The following is a 13,877-nucleotide window of genomic DNA, read 5'->3' as shown; positions in this document are numbered from 1 at the left end:
ATAGCGCCTCAAGCAAAGTGCTGAGGGCAGCAAACAGCTGCAACAGCCGGGGGCATCTGAGGATGGCATGGTTAAGGTCCTCCTCCACACCCCTATGGACAAAAGGGACAGGAAGCTGACGCAGCTGGGCCCATGTGGTGGACAAGAGTGCCGGTGGCCAGTATCCCATGTAGCAATCATCACTGGAGGTCACCGGTCTTTTTGGAGATGGGGGGGGCCTTATAAAGTGCGTGCTACGCGGGCAGCCTGGTGTGACTGCTAGGGCTGCTATATGCCTCTGCCGCACCATGTCAAGCCAAGTGGCAAGGACATGGGCATGGCAGACCTGAATCATCCACAGATACAGGGCTTTCTGGGGGAGCGCATCAAAGTGGATCCCAGTACCACTGTCAAGAGACATAGGGAGAGCCAGTAAGGTGGCAGGCCTACCACGCAGGTTACTATCCACAACTGGGACAACAGGCAGTGGGGGGAAAGGTCTCGCCCAGGACATCCCCGGCAGGGAGGGCTCTCCGTGCTTGAAGGTGCTCCTCCAGGGTGGCTGCTGCATCCTCTGGGAGAATGGCCTGCACATCCCTTAGGAAGTGGGCAGCACAGTGGACTGAGCGCATGCCCAAGCAGATGGCCAGGACCTCAGCTGACAACCAGTCTGACTGGGTCATGTTGAAGAGGTGTCCCAGCCGGATGGTATGTGACTGAATGAGGGAGTCGACAAGGCTGCTAGAGGTGACACTTGGCAGACTGTGCTGCCAGGCTGGGTTATGGACCAGGGGCTCCTGCAGTAACTGTGGAAAATGCAGGTTCTTGGCTTGGGGCAGGAGGCAGAAGGCAGCTCACCAGGACCACATCGTGCTTTGATAGAAGGGTGGGAGGATACCCCAGTCCAGGAGGGTGGGGTCCCAAAGGAATACTTCCCGGTTGAAACCAAGTCCCCCCACCTAGTGCAAAGACAAATTAGCCAGCTGCTGCCATGGGAGGGTGTCCTCGCAGTAAAGGAGCCTCTGGAGGGCCTGTAGGCAGAAGACTGCTACCCTGCCCACCAGGTCAACCAAGCCCTGGCCCCCCTCGGCCATTGGCAAATACAGAACAGCTTGGGGGAGCCAGTGACACCCGTCCGAAAAGAAGTCCACAAGCAGTCACTGGAGCTTCTCAAGCAGGTCTGGCAGGGGGTACAACACAGTGCAATGGTGCCACAACATCACAGTTGCCAGGCTGTTGACCATAAGGACCCACTCATGGTAGAAGAGGCTGGGCAGACACCAGCGCCATCGCTACAGACGTACCTCCACCTTGGCACCAAAGTCCTCCCAGTTCCGTGCCAAGAAGACTGACGGCCCAAGGAACACCCCCAGGGCCTTGAGGCCCTCCTGACGCCAGGTAAGACCCCCAAGCAAGTTGGGGGAGAGGGGGTTGACCCAGGGACCAAGGAGGAAGGTGTTGCTCTTGGTTCAGTTCACACGAGCTGAAGAGGTGCGCTCATAGGCTTCTTAACAGGTGTCCAAGAACTGGACATCACCTTGGGTGCTGATGAGGACAGTCACATCGTCTGCATATGCTGTGAGCCTGACCGGCAGGCAGCCCACTGAGACAGAGGCAGATGGAAGAGTCAGTCCGGTCAGGCACCGCCACAGGCCATGGAGTAGGGGCTCGATGGACAAGGTGTACAACATTCCTGACAGAGGGCAGCCCTGGTGGAAGCCCCTGCAGGCTGGGAACAGGGCACAGAGCATGCCATTCACCTTAAGGATGTTCAAAATGTCCCGATACAGGACCTGGAGGGCAGATGTCAAGGTGGGCACGAAGCTGAAGGCCTCAAGAGTCCGAAACAGGTAGTCATGGCTGAGCCAATCAAAGGCTCTCTCCTGGTCCAAGGAGATGAGCCCAATGTTGAGGCCGGACAGGTCTGCAGCCGTCAACAGGTCTCGAAGCAGGAACAGATTGTCCTGGATGGTCCTGCCTGGCACGCAGTAGGTCTGCTCAGGGCCAATGATGGAAGTCATAATGGTGCGCAGCAGGTTAGCCAAAGCCTTGGCCAGGATCTTGTAATCACTGCGCAAGAGGGACACTGGTCACCAGTTCTTGATCCAGCCATGGTCTTCTTTCTTAGGCAGCAGGGTGAGGACAGCTTGGCGACAGCTGATTGGCATTGTCAGGTCCACGAGACTCTCATGAAAAACATGTAGGAGACAGGGGCCAAGGAGAAGCCAGGTATACTGCCTTGCATCGACATGGAGATGGTGCCAGACATCAACAAGGTCTGCTGCCTCTAAAGCAGTCCACAGTTTCCAGGCTGAGGATGGATGGGGCTCCGGCCCATTCTGGTTAAGACACACATCAACTGTGCAACTGAAGGCTTCGCCCAGGAGAAGAAGGTCATCACCATCAGCAGCACTCTGTAAAAAGTCAGCCAGGGTCTGAAAGAAGGCAGTTCGTTCTCATCCAGCAGTGGGTACATAAAAGTTAATAAGGAGGACGCGATGTTGCGCAAACTGGATGCGAATGGTGAGCAGGCCAGGGACCTCTTGGGCTACCTCTGAGTCAGGTGTCAGCTGTGGTGACAGAAGGATCACAACTCCTGTGCTGAGGGAGGTGCCATGACTGAAGAAACTGTGACCCTTCCAGGTGGCATGCCAGTCAGTTTGATTGGCTGCATCAGTGTGTGTTTCTTGGAGAAAGGTGATGTCCAGCCTTTTCTGGTGCAGGAAATCAAGGAGTGCTGTCCACTTCACAGGGTCTAAAACAGGGAGAAGTTCTCAGAGCTCTGAATAGATATTTCTGTCGGTGGCCATCTTGAAAGAAACAAAGAAAGAAGCCTTCCATTTTAGCTAGGAACATGGAGACCAAAACATTTTCTGATTACATCCAAATTTCCCACTGTTTCATACTTCAACAAGAGGCAATTTTCTAAAGTAAAAAGCTTTTTAGCTGAGAAAAGAAATTAATTTTTCCACAGATTTCCCCATCTAAGGCAAATCTGTAACTTGTTTTGATCAAATGTTTTTCCTCTCCTGAAGTATGCTCATTTGAAAGTGATTAAAAGGTTTAGTGGTTGACCAAATTTGTAAATCTGGATTAAAAGAAAAGTTTGTTCTGACAGCTAGAATGGTGAGGTCCTTGGCTGCCATTTCATACTGTGTTTATCAGAAGAAGCTAAGGACAGGCTATCAAGCTATCATGCTATGAATCTGTGTAATGGCATCGTGATGTATATGGCATGTAATGTACATGAATGGCAGAGAATTATATCAGTCATTTTTTCTCATAATAAAAGTTTGATGTTAAATGACAGAAAAATTTAAACTAATCAATAGGAATACTTTTCTATAGGTTTGGCAATTAAACTGTGGAACTCAGTACCATAGAGAATAGGTGAGACTAAGAGTTTTGTAGGATATAAATCAGTATGTGTGGAGATGACAGCATCTGATGCAGTGAGCTCAGGCCTACAAAAGCTGCCACTATACATTTCTGATTTAGTTAGTCTACAAGGTGTAAATCTACCCTTCAGTCTGCCTGACTTCTGACTAATGTATCTAACTCCCTAACAGGAACACACTGTGTTACAATGGTAAATGTAGAAGGGGTCTAAATCCACATGTTTCAAGGCATAAACTAACCTCTAAGAACGGGTTAGTAAAACATTTAGCCTCACAGAAGATCATTCCATTGGTATCTCCTTCAAAATGTCTTGCACTTTCCACTGACTAGACTAGATGTAGAAGTAGATGGTTTAATCCAGTGTTGCATGAAGAAGTTGTGATGTGTCCTCATATGGCAAAATGGGTTCCCATTCTTATAGCTGGTCATATCTATCATATATACACAATCCTATTTTAAATCCAGATTTGAAATTTTATTTTCTTTTTGTTAATGAATTGAAGGGAAAAATACAGCCATCTCTACTCATCATTCATGGCAATGCTTTGGGGATCATAAACTTAAAGGGCATGCAAAATCAAAACAGTCACTGAAGAGGTGTAGAGCAACTGCACACCTGCCACACTATTTTTTCTTGGTGAACCTCTTTGCACATGAGATACTGCAAGGAATAAGGCATCCCAGCAAAGTCAATGGGAATCCTTTTATCCCTGCCAATAGGTAAACTGAGGACTTCATTCTTTAGGGACCTTTGTGAATCTGACCACCTTCTAAAGAACATAACAAAAACAAAACAAAACTCTCTTTAACAGTCAAAACGTCTTTTCTCTAGTGAATCGCTAAACCAAGCAGATTTTTCTCCTTCCTGCCTCTGTATCCTTTATGACATGATGATGACGAGTGTTCACTGATAACTGAAGCAGTATGAAGACAGAGATTTCCAAAAAAAAGAAGCCCAATGTTGATACTATTGGAGTACTGTTGTCAGCTGTACACAGACCAAAAAAATGATACAGCTGCAACACACAGCCAACCAATCACCACCCCTAGATGTAAGACTGAAGGATGTGGTGGGGGGAGGGAAAAACAATTTCGAAGGACCTGGGGAATGGGGGTGGAGCTTCCTTTCATGTCCTTTCTTTTGCTCATAATAGTCCTGAGATCGCCGTGAAACAACCCCGAGATCGTCCTGATAAGTGTGTTAGCGAAGGATTAACTTCCTACACTTTTGCTGGCCCCGATTTTTAAAACAAAGCCTTCTCCCATAGATCACGTTCTCCTAGTAAATGACCAGCCAGGTCCCAGGGAGATGCACGAGGCGGTGATTCAAAGGTCTCTTTTGATCAGTTTCATCATTGACTAGTGGCACTCGCATCCCTGACACATCAGCACTCCCCTACCCCCTCCGCGTTCAATCACACACACACACACACACACACAAGCAAGCAAGGCTTTAACGTGATGAAAGAGGAGACCTTGGGAAAAGTCAAAAGTAGCTGGGGAAGAAAACAGGTTGGACATGTAAAGAGAAAAGAGTTCAAGAGTTTCACCAGTGAGCCATGAAATGAAAAGTAACAGCTGATGTACTGGAGAAAAAGGAGCAGAGAGGCAGCGTCAGAAACTATGGATCCAAGGTTAACGTGGGGGGATGGGGAGCTGAAACTTAAAGTAATTATCAAGGCAAAAGAGAGAGAGAGAGAGAGATCTCGGCTCTTGCCATTTATGTGTTAGATTCTCTCCAGAAAGATCACTTGTAAACTCCTTCCTACTCATTAACAAAATCGTTTGCATTGTAAAGAACAAATAAAATGACTCCTTCTTAAAAGCAGGAGGCTATTCGACTGATTTTTTTTTATTATTATTATTATTTAACAATCCCCAGAAGGGTTACAAGTATTTGCATTTTTATACCCTGCATTTGATCATCCGGAGGTTTGGAAGCGAGGAACCGCTTCAGCTTTGTACCGACTGCCAGCAATAAATAAATAAATGCAGCCCCGATGGTGAGCTTCTGCTTCGTGATACCACCGGGGTGGGATTAAACATCCGAATTTGTTTAAGGTGTTACACTGGATCTTGGAAGCAGCCGATAGTAATTTGTTTTGCAAGCCCAACAGGAAGTTGCACGCAGAAAATAAAATCAAATCCTATGTGATTATCCCGGGGAGAATTCTCCCTGCTCCTAGTACTGAAAAGAAATGCATCTCGTAGAAAAGGAGAGAAAAGAAAGCAAAGAACCCACGAAAATCTATTTTTAAAACGTGGAGGAGCTTCCCCTTTTAGCTAAAAATAAAATCAAAAGAAGTAGAAATCCATTGTTTGGTCCCTAAAATATGAACTTAACGTGGCCCCATTTCTGTGGTCCCGGGGTGGATGGGTTTTCCCAGGGAAGTTTGCTAAAAAGCAAATGAAAGCGAGACGGGTTTGGAGCAATGCACTTTTTTTTTTCTTTACATTGATTTTGGCGTTTTTTGTCTCTTTTGCAAGTTTCACTTGTCACAGCGCTGGCGTAACCCCCTGCTATTCTGGAAGGCGCCGTAGGCGAGATGCTTCTACAACAGCAGTCGCTTCTGCCTTTTGTTCACAAAGCAGCTGCAGGTTGGACTCCATTTCCCAGCAGGCTCTGGGGGAGGGGGGTGGAGGCTGCTCATCCTCTCCCTACTCCCTCAACGATTCTTTTCCTTCGGTGAAATAAAGAAATACACGTATTCACTTTGCTGACACATCATATGCATTGAGCATACAACAAGGGTAGGTATGCAAAAGGCAGATCACTGAAAATAACCAGCAACTTGGCTTCTCGAGAATAAAACTCCAGAGAGACACGTAAAAGCTACAAGGCAGTTAGCTCCTGGAGTGGAGGAAGGTAGACAGGGCAAACAATGCCTGAGCTTTGTAATCTTAATAAATACAAGTAAATCGGTAAATGAGACTCTATTTCGGCAAAATATAAATCCAAGTCTTTAGTCATCACCCCATGTACGCACATGCAGACACTCTCTTTCTCTCACACTTATGTAGCTACTTTCCATTCACACAATTAGAGCACACTGATGTCTTGCATAATTTAGTTTGCAACCATATAAATACTTCTTTTCCGGCCTCAGCAGAGCCTAGAGATTGTTTCACTGATCCCCTGAATCAGATGGCTTTATTACTCTGCTGCATATACAGTTAAACTGGACTTTTTTTAAACAAAGGGCATATTTTCAATGATTATTTTTATGTGCTTTCTTTCTAGCACCAGGAAATAATTTAGCTTAATTAATTTGGAACCTGTTGGGTTGACAGGGATTAGTGCAAACATGGATCTGGTGAAAGCCAAAACATTATAAAGGCTTAACAAAAAAATGCTGGTTTGAAGTGGTCTCCTTTTAAACACTCTCCTCTCAATTATACCATTGACTTCAGTAAAGTGATGCCAGCATAAGTGAAGAGAGAATGTGGCACAAGGTTTCTAAAGCATCCTGGTGATAGACCTTTTCTCTTCAACAAGAGATTGAAGGTGGTGACTATAATGAACTAAAGAATCTGTTAGCCAGGCCTTTACTCCTAAGGGAGCTGATTCAACTTCAGCTGTGTGTGTATGCGTATGCATGTACATGTGTGTTCAGAAGCTAGGTTTGAATTATTAGAACAAAAAATCAAGAGTCGATCTTGTTTGCATGCATATGTGTGTTTGTGTGGACTGCAACTGTCTCCATGACAAAAGACAAAAATAACATTAGAATCAAAGTCTTGTGTCTGATAATGTTTTCTTTGAATAGGATGATTTAATGTTGTTCTCTGTGGTAGCTTTGGTAAAGAAAATGATTCTTGTTATTCTATAGTAGCCATTTCTGTATTTTGTCTTTGAGCCCATGATTTTTACTAATCATTATTTTATTTTAAAGAAACATTGCCTTTAAAATATGTATATTAAAAAATAATTGCCTGTTATTAGTAACAGTTTAAATTATTCCAGATTTAAATTATGTGAAATATAGATTTTACTCTTCACCACTGGCTTTGGCTTTTTACTCTAGGTATTATGCTTATTTTGTATAGCCATAATAGTTAGTGTGTTTCACTTCTGGCTAGTGTTGCCTTCATCTTTTATGCCTCACTTTTAACACTGTTTAAATATATCTTTTTAAAAGTGTTTTAGCCAACATGAAAAATAAATTAAGAGAACTTTTCTGTTTATTTACTATAAATAGTTTTATAATTTTCTATTTAACATTTCTATTTATATGAGCCTGGAACCTTTTTTGAAAAATGCCCAGTGCACTCAATGTTAGTTCTGTTTTGCAAGTGCAAAATAAACACTAATAATCGGGGGTTGATAACCTTTGCGACTTTACGAGCTGCCCTAGGAAAGGGGTAGGTTGTAAGGCTGTGCTACTACAGGATTAGCCCAAGAAGGCACTGGGTACATCTACATGTGCATATTCATGCGATATAATAAACTCCAGTGCTTTCACCCCAAAGTTTATCATTCCCAGGCACTGTGTTTACACGTGCCTGGGACCACAGCAAGTTTAGCCAGGTTGGAGCAGCCCCAGCTAGCGCGGGGCTCAGGGGGCCGAGCCAGCTCGCCAGCCCAGGGCTGCTCCAACCTGGCTCAATATGCTGCAGAGGGGCTGGCTGAACATAAGGGTGCTCCAGTGCGGGGCTAGCCAACAGGCAGCCCCATACTGAAGCACCCTTGTGCCCCAGCCAGCCAGGGCAGCATCTACTTACAAGTACTACTCTGCTGCAGAGATTACTCCAGCCTAATAGTTCTGCACATGTAGCTATCAAGACATTTACTGCAGAGCTAATTAGTCTACTGCAGTAAATGTCTTGTGTAGATTGTCTCAGACATTCTTTGCTGAGTCACATTTTCCACTACCTCCTTGTCCTTGAATAGATGTTTATTCACTGTTGATTTGTTTCTCTCCTCTAAATCACTTCTCCTTTTAGAATAGTTCAGCTACTCTACTCAGTGAGGGGTGGAGGTTTGGAAGCTCATTCCCCATCTACTTCTCATCCAGCTGTTCCAGGAAAAAAATAAATAGGCAAGTGACCCTACTTTCTCCTATTGCTTTGGAAAGTTTGGCTAGCTTGTGTGAAGCATGTACTTGTAAGGGGGGATATGTTCTGATTTCATTGAATGAATATAATATAGTCTAAGTCACAATCAAAATAATTTGTTCATGTTAAAGATTTGCTAGAGTTTGTTTGAGACCCCATCCTCTATATACTCTTTCTTAGGTCAGCCCCATGTTTTACTTTCTTTGTAATGGTGAGTTCCTTCAATTCTGAGATAAGGCCTATGGACTACAGGACTGTCTTTTACCCTCCTGGCTCCACTGGTGAGTTGGCTTCCAGAAGAACTTGATTCCTGGAGGGGATTCATAACTCAAAGAAATCAACATATCCAAGAGTTTCATAGTTTCTGGGGTCAGAAGGGACCTGAATAGATCATCAAGTCCGACCCCCTGCCCTGGGCAGGAATGAGTGCTGGGATCATAATACCCAAGCCAGATATCTATCCAACCTCCTCTTGAAGGATTTTAAATATGAAAAAATATGTTTTAAAATAAAATTAAAATATGTTATAGTAGATGTTTGATTTTTAGTATATGATTTGTTTCTTTTCTGGTTCCAAGATGTCACCCCCCACTCCCCAAAGGAATGCTCCCGGTGGGCATGGGGAGGGACTTCCAGTGGCAAAAGTCAGGGGTCGGGGGTAGGACTTCCAGTCCCAAGATGGCAACTGGGTGCAGGGCACCTGTCAAGGGGTGGGGCCATCCCTGAAGCCCTCAACAGCACACCAAAAGTCATCAAGTTGCCCTCCAGCTGAAATAATTGTCCACACCTGGTCTAGTGGGTGCCCCAAGCTGCTGTTCTTGAGTGTGCTGGAGTAGTTTACTTGAATGCAGGTTGCATTTCTAAAACAAGCCAACATTTATTGCTCAATCTGAATAGAGCATGCAGAGTCCTGAAGTTAGTATGGTCAAGCTAAACTTAAGAGGGAGTGTCTGTATTAGCAATGACAGAGCATAAGGTTCAGGTCATTTGAAGGACACCTCTTCCAGTACCATATAGCAAAGCAGATCTCATTGGGTCATAAGATGACAAAGGTGAGATTAAAAGGCACCACCATCTTAGTTTCATACTTTTATAGTTGGTATGGTTGGAAAGCAGCTGAGCAAATCATCAAGTCCGACCCCCTGCCGTGGCAGGAAAGAGTACTGCGGTCAAATGACCCCAGCCAGGTGTTCATCCAGCCTCCTTTTAAAGACCCCCAGGGAAGGAGCCAGCACCACTTCTCTTGGAAGTTGGTTCCAGATCCTAGCTGCCCTGAGAGTGAAGTAGTGCCTCCTGATATCTAGCCTAAATCTACCTTCTGCTAGCTTGTGACCATTATTTCTTGTCATTCCTGGGAGTGCTCAGGGGAACAGGGACTCTCCCAATGCCTGCTGGTCCCCCCTGACTAGTTTGTAAATGGCCACTAGATCCCCCCTCAGCCTTCTCTTGTGGAGGATGAACAGGTTCAGGTCCCTTAGCCTCTCTTCGTAGGGCCTGCCTTACTGCCCTCTGATCATGTGACTGGCCCTCTGGACCCTCTCCATGCTGTCCACGTCCCTCCAGAAGTGCGGCACCCTGAACCGGATGCAGTACTCCAACTGTGGCCTAACCAGTGTCACACAGAGGGGGAGGATCACCTCCTTGGAAGTGTTTGAGATGAATCTGTGGATGCATAACAAGGTGTGGTTGGCCTTCCTGACTGCATCCCCACACTGTCAGCCCAGTTCATATTGGCCTCAATAATGACTCCAAGATCCTTCTCTGCCTCTGTACTGACGAGAAGGGAGTTCCCCAGTGTGTAGGTCTGCTGCTGGTTCTTCCTCCCCAGGTGCAGTACCCTGCACTTGTCAGTGTTGAAACCCATCCTGTTCTCATCCACCCGCCCCTGCAACCTGTCTAGGTCCAATTGCAGCCTATTGCTCCCTTCTAGCGCACCCACATCCCCCCACATCTTAGTGTCATCTGCAAATTTGAACAGGGTGCATTTTACCCCTTTGTCCAAGTCGCTGATGAAGATGTTGAATAGTGCAGGCCCAAGGACCGAGCCCTGCAGAACCCCACTGCCCACATTCCTCCAGGTCGAATAAGACCTGTCCACCACCACTCTCTGCGTGCGGCCCTCTAGCCAGTTAGTGACCCATCTGACTGTGTAGGCATCGACACCACAGTCTCCTAGTTTTTTAATGAGAATGGGGTGAGAGACCATGTCGAAGTCTTTCCTAAAGTCCAGAAAGACTACGTCCACTGTGACACCTGCATCCAGGGATTTGGCGACCCGGTAATAGAAGGCCACCAGGTTGGTCTGACAGGACCTGCCTCTAATGAACCCATGTTGTTTGCCCCTAAACATGGTCTCCCCTGCTGGCCCCTCGTGGACATGCACCAGGATAATTTTCTCAAAAACTTCCCCAGGACCAAGGTAAGACCAACGGGTCTGTAGTTTCCTGGGTCCTCCTTCCTCCCTTTTTTGAAAATGGGAACCACATCAGCCCTTTTCCAGTCCTTCAGCACCTCACCAGAGCACTATGAGTGCTCGTAAAGCCATGCCAGATGCCCTGCAATAACCTCTGCTAGTTCTCTCAGCACTCTGGGGTGGAGATCATCAGGACCTGCTGATTTAAGTATGTCCAGGCCCTCCAGAAGTTCCCTGACTAGGTCCTCACTGACCCATGGGTGAGCCTCCCATGGGGCCTATGGGGGTCCCAGTGGGGGGGATGACCAGGTCCCTACTCAGAAAAATGGAGGCAAATAAATTGTTAAATAGGTTAGCTTTGCTGTCTGATGTGATGACCAGATTTCCTAGCGTGTCCTGCAGAGGCCCCACATTACCTGGTACCTTCTTTTTACCCTCTATGTATTTAAAAAAGGACTTCTTGTTGTCTTTGATCTGGGTAGCTAGTCCCAGTTCCATCTCTGCCTTGGTCTTCCTGACTGCCCCCCTACAGCCCTGAGCAACAGAGGTATGGTCCTCTCTGGTGATGGCCCCTCCCTTCCAATGAGTGTACGCCTCCTTTTTAGCTTGGAGACATTTCCAGATGCTTTTGGTGAGCCATGGGGGCCCCTTTGATCCATGTAGGGATTACCTCCCTTTGGGCTTGGAGGATCGTCTCCTTAAGGAGTGACCACTCTTCTTGGACACCCAACTCCCCCCCGCTCCGGGACCTCAGTGTCTCCCCCACTAATCTCCTTACCACATTGAAGTCCGCCCTCCTGAAGTCCAGGGTTGCTGCTTTGCTGCAGGCCTTCGCCACCTTGTGCTGGATGGTGAATTCCAGCAGATGATGATTGCTGTCGCCCAGGTGGTCAAGTATCCGCAGTCCCCCCACCAGGTCATTGCCCATGGCCAAGACCAGATCCAACAAGGCATCTCCCCTGGTGGGGCTGTGCACCTCCTGGGTTAGATGGAGGTCCTGTATTTCAGCTAGGAACCTATGTGAACAGTCAGACCTGGCTCCTCCCAGGAGATGTCTGGAAAGTTTAGGTTGCCCATGATGATCACATCCTCTGACTCAGGGCTACTCACTGAGGATGTGTATTGCTCCTTGACATAGGGCATCACACCCTGACCTTTCCTCCCTGTCCTATCTCTCCTGTACAGCCTATAGCCCTTGATGTTCAGTGCCCAGTCATACGTTGGGTCCCACCACATTTCGGTGATCCCAGCTATGTCTGGGTTGGTGTTAGCTAGCAGGAGGGCAAGTTCCTCCTGTTTGTTTCCCATACTGCGAGCATTAGTATAGAGACATTTGAGGCCTCCTGAATATGCATGCACTGCCCCCCTAATCCCAGAACTACCCGGGCCCCTGTTACTTACCCGAGTATTTGTTCCACTTGTCATCAGTCTAGGCTGGGCTGCTCTTGCAGGTGATGCTTGGTTTGGTGGTCCAAGTCTTCTTCTGCCCATGTCTTCCCCTTCCCCCAACGAGCCTAGTTTAAAGCCCACCAGAGGAGATTAGCTAACCTAGAAGAGAACACACACTTACCTTTGGGGGAAAGGTGAAGCCCATCCCATCCAAGCATGTCTCTCGTCCTGATGTGTGATCTCTTGGAGCATATACCATGACAAACCAAAGTACCTGGCCTTCCTTCACAAGAGTATCAACACCCACCCCTTATACAGCCTGTAACACTTCTACACCTCCAGCCACACCCTCTGGATGAATATCCAGAGGATATTGCCCGAAAGGGCCAGACCAAGAAATTTTGGGCTCTCTTGGAGACATTGAAGGTGTTAGATGACATTTCATCCCCTTATGACAAGAGGAAATGAATGGTGGTGCCAGCTGTCCAGAAAGTGATTTGCCTGAAACCGAAGCACAAATTTGCATACATGGAGTGCCAGGTCCATGAGATGGGCTGGAAATACAAAGTCTTTACCTTTGTGCTGGAGAAAATATGCAAGAGATTTTCCAAGAAGAAGAAGATGCTAATGAAACATCAGAAGCAGGTGTGGAAATGTGTTGAAGGCAAGATTGCCAAATAAACAGATATGCTGAAGCAGTACAGCATTGGGTAAATAAAACAAACCTTTGGAATAAGTAATACAGACCCTCAAATTTAATTAAGACCAAAGGAAACTGACCAACATCCTTGATTCTTCTAAAATTCATCTTCATTCTGTTTGCTCCACTCTTTGCTTCACTATTGCTATGCTGCTGCAAAATTAAAAAATGTTCTCCTTACATCTGGTCCTGGTTTTCTCCATTGTGGGGTCCTGTTCATTAAGGATGCCAACAGATGTGCAGCTCCTCGGTTTAACTCATGACGCTTCAAAGAAAGCACCATGAGTTAGACTGACTCTCCCAGTCCAACAGACGTTTGCTGTTGGATTGGGAGGGTGTTTGATACAGCTCCCCTTTGGAGCTGATCCAGGGAGAGATGCTGCATGTCTGAAGCATCTGTCCCCTAACCTCAGGGCAGGGGGCTCCAAACCACATGCCCCATGCTCCAGCACTAGCTGGGGAACCCCTAAGCCAAAGTCACTCCACTTCCTTTCCCCACTCCCATCCTGAAGACAGCATACAGAGCAGAGCTGGGCTGAATCAGCCAGACCCTGCTCCTGCCCTGCTGACAGACATTAATGAAGGCGCACTGCTTTGAAGTGCCTTCATCTGAGCCCTCATGCAATAAGGGTTCAGATTATTGCCTGATTAGCCACTTTTAAGTGTTCTGCAGCCATGCACTTCTGTCAGTGCACAGCTGTAGAGCGCTTTCAGTGGCTAATTGTGCGACAAATGGTCACTTCTGTCAGTGCCCTAAAAGTTAATGTCCAGTCACCGGAGCACTTGTTGTCTTCACCAAGGTGCTACCCCCTTAGCTAGATGATATAATCCAGCTCTTAATAGGCTGTTCCAAATCAGCTTAGATCTATGTGCTGTTTACACAGGTCTCACAGGGTGGGTCTACACATACATTAACATGCTTTAGTTAATGCTCATTAAATC

At 46.7% G+C, this 13,877-nt stretch overlaps 1 protein-coding gene across 1 annotated transcript; it reads left to right on the top strand.

Moving 5' to 3' along the window:
- The first annotated feature begins 1,835 nt into the window (after positions 1–1,835).
- On the top strand, positions 1,836–12,949 carry RPL13A (ribosomal protein L13a). Its single transcript, XM_019515845.1, is given in 2 exon segments — positions 1,836–1,967; positions 12,578–12,949. Coding segments are annotated over 2 exon segments (504 nt in total).
- The last annotated feature ends 928 nt before the right edge of the window (positions 12,950–13,877 follow it).

This window comes from Gavialis gangeticus, unplaced genomic scaffold (assembly GCF_001723915.1).
Source record: "Gavialis gangeticus isolate Ggan-Ray unplaced genomic scaffold, GavGan_comp1, whole genome shotgun sequence".
Classification (NCBI taxonomy): domain Eukaryota; kingdom Metazoa; phylum Chordata; order Crocodylia; family Gavialidae; genus Gavialis; species Gavialis gangeticus.
The sequence above is the reverse complement of the archived record's forward strand: the minus strand, read 5'-3'. Positions and strand labels throughout refer to the sequence as shown.